The following is a 6683-nucleotide window of genomic DNA, read 5'->3' on the forward strand; positions in this document are numbered from 1 at the left end:
TGTCCCTTTAGCCACCCCACCTCGCTGCCGTAGGCACATAAGTAGCACCTGCACCTCCTGTGGAGCACTTGGTACCTTCAGGGGAAGTTCCTACTCAGAATGTCTCACTGGAGGCTCCTTTAGTCCTGTTGGAAAAGAGGAGTGATTGGAGACAGTGCCATGCACCCACAGGCTGTGCTACAGCCTGGTTTTTCCTTCCGTGTGGTGCTGGGTTTTTTTAAATGGTTACAAATCTCCTGGGCTGAATTCTGGGAGGGACAGACAGGGTAAGGGCAGCTCAAGCCACGTATGGGCAGCTGGGAAGTAGAAGGATGCCCTGTGGGAACATTCCATGCTCCGCTCTTCTCTCACCCCTCTTTTCTTTCCTTTCTCCTCTTCCCTCTCCCTCTCCTCCTGTTCCCCCTCTCTTCTTTCTTTTTCCCAACCCCTTTCCCCTTTTTTTCTCTTCTCCTTCCTTCTGCTTGTCTGTTTTGCCATTTCAGGGAATAGACATGGGCTGCTGGTCCCAAGCAGCACAACAGACCAGGAGCTCCAGCACATCCGCAACAGCCTCCCGGACTCAGTGCGGATCCAGCGTGTGGAGGAGCGACTGTCAGCCCTGGGCAATGTCACTACCTGCAATGACTATGTGGCGCTGGTCCACCCAGACCTGGACAGGGTACAGGGCTCTGTGACACATCACACTCACAATGGGCTGGGAGTGTGGCCTCGGGTTCAGCTCTGGGGAATGTGCTTTGGAGAAAGGAAGGAGTGGGGTGTGGATGTGTTTCCTGGGACAGGACACAGGGAGTGGCTTATCACTGCCAGAGGGCAGGGTTAGATGGGATATTGGAAAGCAATTCCTCCCTGTGAGGGTGCTGAGGCACTGGCACAGGTTGCCCAGAGTAGCTGTGGCTTCCCTGTCCCTGGAAGTGTTCCAGGCCAGGTTGGACAGGGCTTGGAGCAACCTGGGCTAGTGGAAGGTGTCCCTGTCCATGATGAGCTTTAAGGTCTCTTCCCACCCAAACCATTCTGGGTTCATTTGGTGCAGTTTGCTTTGGGTGTGTAAAATGGAATGGATTGGAGCGGGCATGGGTGTAACAGGGAGAGCACAAAGAGACCAACGAGCACTGCAGCTGGAGGTACAAACTACAGCTGAGCTAGCTAAGATCTGTAACAGTTGGAAGAGGCCATGGATGTCCATGTTTCCAGGGGCTGAAAAAGAAATGGAAAGGCAGAAGAGACAAAGCTGCTGCTACTTTCTGTGTGAGAACTGATATCTTAATAGCATTGGGAGAGGTTTGTTGTGTGGCTGCAGGTCCTTACAGTGTTTACTCACAGCTTATGCTAAAGGTCGTGAGGAAATGAAACTTGGTGTTAGGAGTGCAAAGAGGAAAAATAAGGGGTGGAGGGAGGTAGTGAACTTTGCAGTATAATAGGTTTTAAGTAAATGTAAAAAATTAGTTAAGATAGCCAGAGAGAGAGAGAGAAGTTTGCAGTGAAATCTGGAGGGGAAGGAGGTTGTTAGAGTTATGCAGAAAGATAAGACAACTTTGTCCCAGTGGTTTGGGACAGATTGGTTCCCTGGGAATGCCAGACAGGCACTGGCACAACTGATGCACTGCCAACAGCAAGACGGGATTTGGGCATTTCTCAGCAAAGGCACAGGGTTGATAATGCACAGGAAACTGGGAACATGTGGAATATGGAGGTTGGGAGTTACGCAGTGTGAGAGGGTCCCAGCTGGGGGCTGCCTGCAGGACTAGCTCAACTTCCAGTTCCACAACACCATTGTGCTGAGGGCTTTATTCTCTAACCATTTGCAGGAGACAGAAGAGATCTTGGCAGATGTACTGAAGGTGGAAGTGTTCAGGCAAACAGTGGCAGACCAGGTGCTGGTAGGAAGTTACTGTGTGTTCAGTAACCAAGGAGGAATCGTGCACCCCAAAACCTCCATCGATGACCAGGATGAACTGTCCTCATTGCTCCAAGTCCCACTCGTGGTAAGGCGTTTGTGAGGATGTGCTTGCTCTTTCTACCCTTCCCAGCCCAGTGCTGTTTCTCCATCTCATGGTCTCCCAGATAACTGTTTCAGGTGGGACATAAGAAGACTTGAACAGGGCAAGTCCCCTGAGGCAGGTCGCTGTCTTTCCTGAGTCTCAGTAAGCTACTCAGTGCTTTTAGTTAGTTTGCTCCTGAAATATTGCTCTGCTGTGATTGTACAGATTGAGGCATAGAGAATGTGAGATTCTGAAGGCAGTGATTGCAAAGTGAGCTCCTAACCCCCCATGCCTGCTCAGTTGGCTGTGTGAATGCCACAGTTGCTGTGCTGTTATGTTCTTTCTTGCTGGATCCTATTTCACCAATTCCCACCCCAGTTCTTCACGAGGCTGTTCATTAATCATTTTATCTGCCATCTTCAGAGCTGTGCTGATGACAGAAACTTTCCCCTTCCCAGGAGGACAAGCTGAGCCCTGCCCAGAGTGGTGTGCTGAGCTGTGGTGTGGGGCTGACGCTGTGTTTGTGCAGGCAGGGACGGTGAACCGCGGCAGTGAGGTGATCGCCGCAGGGATGGTGGTCAACGACTGGTGTGCCTTCTGCGGGCTGGACACCACCAGCACAGAGCTCTCTGTCATCGAGAGCATCTTCAGGCTCAATGAGGCTCAGCCCAGCACCATTGCTACCAACATGAGAGATTCCTTGATTGACAGGTAAGGAGGATCCAGGTCTGTGTAGAGTCACCAGCAAAATGGGCAATGTTTTGGTATAAAACCAGACGGTTTCACAGTTGATTGATCTTTTTGTAATTGTCATTTTTAATTCAGCCGCCAACCCCCTGCCCTGGGCAGGGACACCTCCCACCAGAGCAGGTTGCTCAAGGCTTTAGCCACCCTGGCTGTGAACACTGCCAGGGTTGGGGCAGCCACAGCCTCCCTGGGCAACCTGGGACAGTGTCTCACCACCCTCAGAGGGAAAACTTCTTCCTGATAGCTAATCTATATTTCCCTCTTTCAGTTCCTTCCCATTGCTCCTTGTCCTGTCCCTGCATTTCCTGACCAAGAGTCCCTCTGCAGCTTCCCTGGAGCCCCTTCAGCTCCTGGCAGGTTGCTCTGTGGTCTCCACACAACCTTCTCTTCTCCAGGCTGAACAGCCCCAACTCTCTCAGCCTGTGCTTGTAGGGAAGTTGCTCCAGTGCTCTGATCAGCTCTGTGGCCTCCTCTGGACTTGCTCCAACAGTTCCATGTCCTTCTGATGTTGGGGACACCAGAACTGTGTGCAGCACTCCAGGTGGGGCCTCACAAAAAAAATCCCCTCCCTCACCTGGTACCTCACTCCTGTGGATGCAGCCCAGAACTGGGTTGGTTTTTGGGCTGTGAGCATGCACTGAGCTCATGGGGATTTGGTTACTGGCAGCAGTTACCTCATTGGGTTTGTTTTCTTGTAGCTGTTTGGACTGCTCAGTTGTGTGTGGAAGGTGTAAGGGTTTGTTGCAGTTGTTCCTATTTGTAGGAAATAACATGTTTCAACTGTCAGTTTTTTCCCCTACCTGGGCAGTGCTTAGCTATGACATGAATACGTTTTTTTTAAACAAAACTTGTTTCCAAAGTTAAAATTCCAGTGACTTTGCTTGAGCTTTTGGATTGAATTTGAAGTTGTTTCAGATGCTTGCTGCAACCATTTCTGGATCCAGAAACACTTTGGAGTTTTTCAGCTGCTGCTGCCTTAAATCTTTTTAATTAAAACTGCTAACTTGAATTATTTTAAAGCCTTTTTGTCAGAGGCTTTGTCCAAGTTACATTTTAAGGTAAGGCAGATTTTGTTTTCTGCCTGGAGTGGTGGTGATCTAGGCCTTCCCCATTCATCAGTGTATGCACATTGTTCTGCAAGGTTTAGGCACAGGCCAAAGTCCTGTGCAACTGCATTTGGGCTTTCATCTGGTTACAGCTCTGAGGATCATTGCTGTGGTGCTACAAGTGTGTTCCTGGGCGACCTGAGCATTGTGACTTACTAGCTGAGTTCTCGGGTATCATAAGAAAATACGAGAATGGTTTATGGCGTGAAGAATTTCTTGAGCACTTCGAAAGAGTTCTTTGCCCCCATACAGTTCTGGTAGCAAAGCCTTGATGACTCTGAGCATATCAGAGCCATAATTAAACTTGCTCTGAGATGTTGATCACTACCTGGGCCAGGCTGGATGTGTGTTTTGCCTTTGCCAGCTTGACCGGTCTGTTGCTGTGGTTGCTGTTAGGAGCTGCAACAGCTGCTTCCCTCTTTTCCTAGGCCCTTCTCTTCTAGGAAGGGAAATTTCTATTGGGGGAGAACTGACTCTGCTGATGTTTTGAAGTGTCTTCTGCACTCCCTGGCACAGCTAAACCTCCTTTCTGTTTTCTCTTCTAGTCTGACATGAGCATTGCTGGTTCCTACCTCCCAGAAAGCTCCTAAGGAGTGAAGTATTGAGCTGCACTTTGGATCACAGACATCCAGACCTGATGATGATGTTTCTGCAGGTCTGGCCCGAGGCAGAGACTAAGAAACCAACTTTTTGTAGTGTTCTGTAACCACACAAACTGACAAGTAACATGAGATGCAAATATAGAATGCACTCTATCCCTTTGCTGATATTTTCCAGCTCTGCTTTCTGGTGTTGTGATGTTGTCTGAGCCCTCAAATCATCCTACAATATTTACTCTTGTGGCTCTTGGATGTCAATCACTCGTATTTTGCCTTAAGTCTTGCACCAGTGTCCTGCTGCACACTAGTCTGTTCTGGCAGTACAAGCCTCTCTCTCCACACTTCTGCTCCAGAGTGGTGTTTCTGCTGTAGGTAGGCATAAGTACCCTTTGTATGTCCAGTACCAAAAAGGCAGTAGTTTACTTGCCACAATATAACTCAGAAATCATCTCCTGCTCTTTTGCCCTGACTTGCAGCTGTTCCCATGGGGATGGTGACTCCAAAGTGATCAGCTTGGATAGAAAATGGAATTTCTCAAATCAGTCCAAGGGCTTCTAACCACAGCAGTCACCTGTGCTGCTTCTGAGGCACCTGCAAGAGAGAGACCAAAAGGCACACTAGTGCCAGTGACTTCACCTGTTCTACAGGAGTTCAGCCCCTACACTGGGAAACTCATAGAAATCAGCAAATCCCACTAGATTTGAACCACCTCATCTGGAGTTCCCTTGCAGACAGAGGCTCAGTCACATGGTTCTAAGCCAGGCACAGGTTACAGGTTTGGAAGTTCCTCCTGAGGAGCTCTGCCCTTGCCAGGGAGTGATGATGGAAAGGAGCTGTAGGTACTGCTTTTGGGTAGAAGACAGTAGTTTCCTTCTACGCAGCTGTTGCTCACTGATGTCTCATTTCAACTGCTTTTCTGCTTGCCCACTGAGGGTGCACTGAAGGCATGGAAGTGCCTCCATTTCTCAAGAAGCTCTCACTTGTTTCCACACAGCTGCACTACTTTCAGATGAGTTCCAGTATGAGGTCAGTGTGCGCAGAGCTCCTTTCAGCCCTAGTGCTTCAGGCTTTATACAAAATTAAGTAAACTTCCATTCTTGTTTACTGTCTCGGTGTTTAGGGAAGGCTTTAAGTTTTGGTTGATTAAAGATTGCTCCTCTCAAATAAAGATTGCCATGATCTCTGCTCTGAGCAGCCCTGTGCTCCTTGAATATCATGTACCACCTTTCTTGGCACTGACTCCAGGTCTCCTCGTCTCAGCCTGTTGTGAGAAGCTGCTTCCCTCTGGCCACCTCACGAAGGTGGAAATTGCAGGATTCTGACTGTTCCCATCAATGTTGCTCTGTATTCATCGCATGTAAAATGACCGAGGCTGAAATACTCCTCTGCAACTTCTGAAACTCTTTTTTCATCTCAGTTGCTAGGTAGGAATCCTGGTCATTGGTGATCTTGAGCTGTATTGGGTGTTAAAGACGTTTTAGAGGCAAACAAGGAAAATAATCCACTCTCTGTAATCCAAATCCTTAGTTGGGAAAGATACTGGTGGTGTTGGGGGTTGTGATGTGCCCAGGAGGATTGGAGACAGCAGCAGGACAGGTACTGCTAACGGGTGAGAGCTCTGGCAGGTGGCAACAACCTGATATCTGTCCTAAACATGGGTTTGTGGGAACTCTGAACAGTGAGATACACCTGTGTACAAGGGAAACCACTCTAATCATGGATTTCAAACCATGGATACATGTTATGGAAAGGATGAATGTGGTGTTTAATGACAAGTTCTGGCTCAAGACCTGAGGAGTTCTCTAAAGGATTCCACAGGGATATGAGAAGGTTTGTTGTATTTCCTAAAGGCATTTGGCAGATTTTGGTGCTGGAGGCTTTTAGGGCCCCTGAATGAGTGATCCCTGGAGGGAGAGGGAAGCCCTTCTACGTGCTTGCGGATGCTGGGAAAAGAGTAAACAGGCATTTTCCAGGAGTTTGCAGGGAGCTGTGCTGGAAGCGTTCCTGTGTGTGGTTTAAGAGAGGCACTGGATTAGCACAGGGAAGTATGCCCAGACTGATTTCCTCAGGCTAATGAGGATTGGATAGAAAGGTGAATTCAGTGCAGCTGATGTTGAGTGAAGCACGTGGTTAAGAACTCAAATTTCACTCTGCAGTGATGAGTGTCTGAGCTCTGTATTTGGACAGAGATGTGTGCTCAGGCTTCAGTAATGGTCCAGAAAGCAATTGAGTATTTGGAGCTAATTAGGGAA

The 6683-nt window shown here is 48.6% G+C and overlaps 1 protein-coding gene across 1 annotated transcript; it reads left to right on the forward strand.

Annotated features, from left to right (window-relative positions):
* Positions 1-482: 482 nt before the first annotated feature.
* Positions 483-4387, forward strand: EIF6 (eukaryotic translation initiation factor 6; the record flags this gene model as incomplete). Its single annotated transcript, XM_009071365.1, has 4 exons — positions 483-658; positions 1806-1982; positions 2509-2690; positions 4378-4387. Coding segments are annotated over 4 exons (545 nt in total), but the record flags the coding sequence as incomplete, so codon positions are not given.
* Positions 4388-6683: the final 2296 nt, after the last annotated feature.

This window comes from Acanthisitta chloris, unplaced genomic scaffold, assembly GCF_000695815.1.
Source record: "Acanthisitta chloris isolate BGI_N310 unplaced genomic scaffold, ASM69581v1 scaffold13503, whole genome shotgun sequence".
NCBI classification, from domain to species: Eukaryota; Metazoa; Chordata; class Aves; order Passeriformes; family Acanthisittidae; genus Acanthisitta; species Acanthisitta chloris.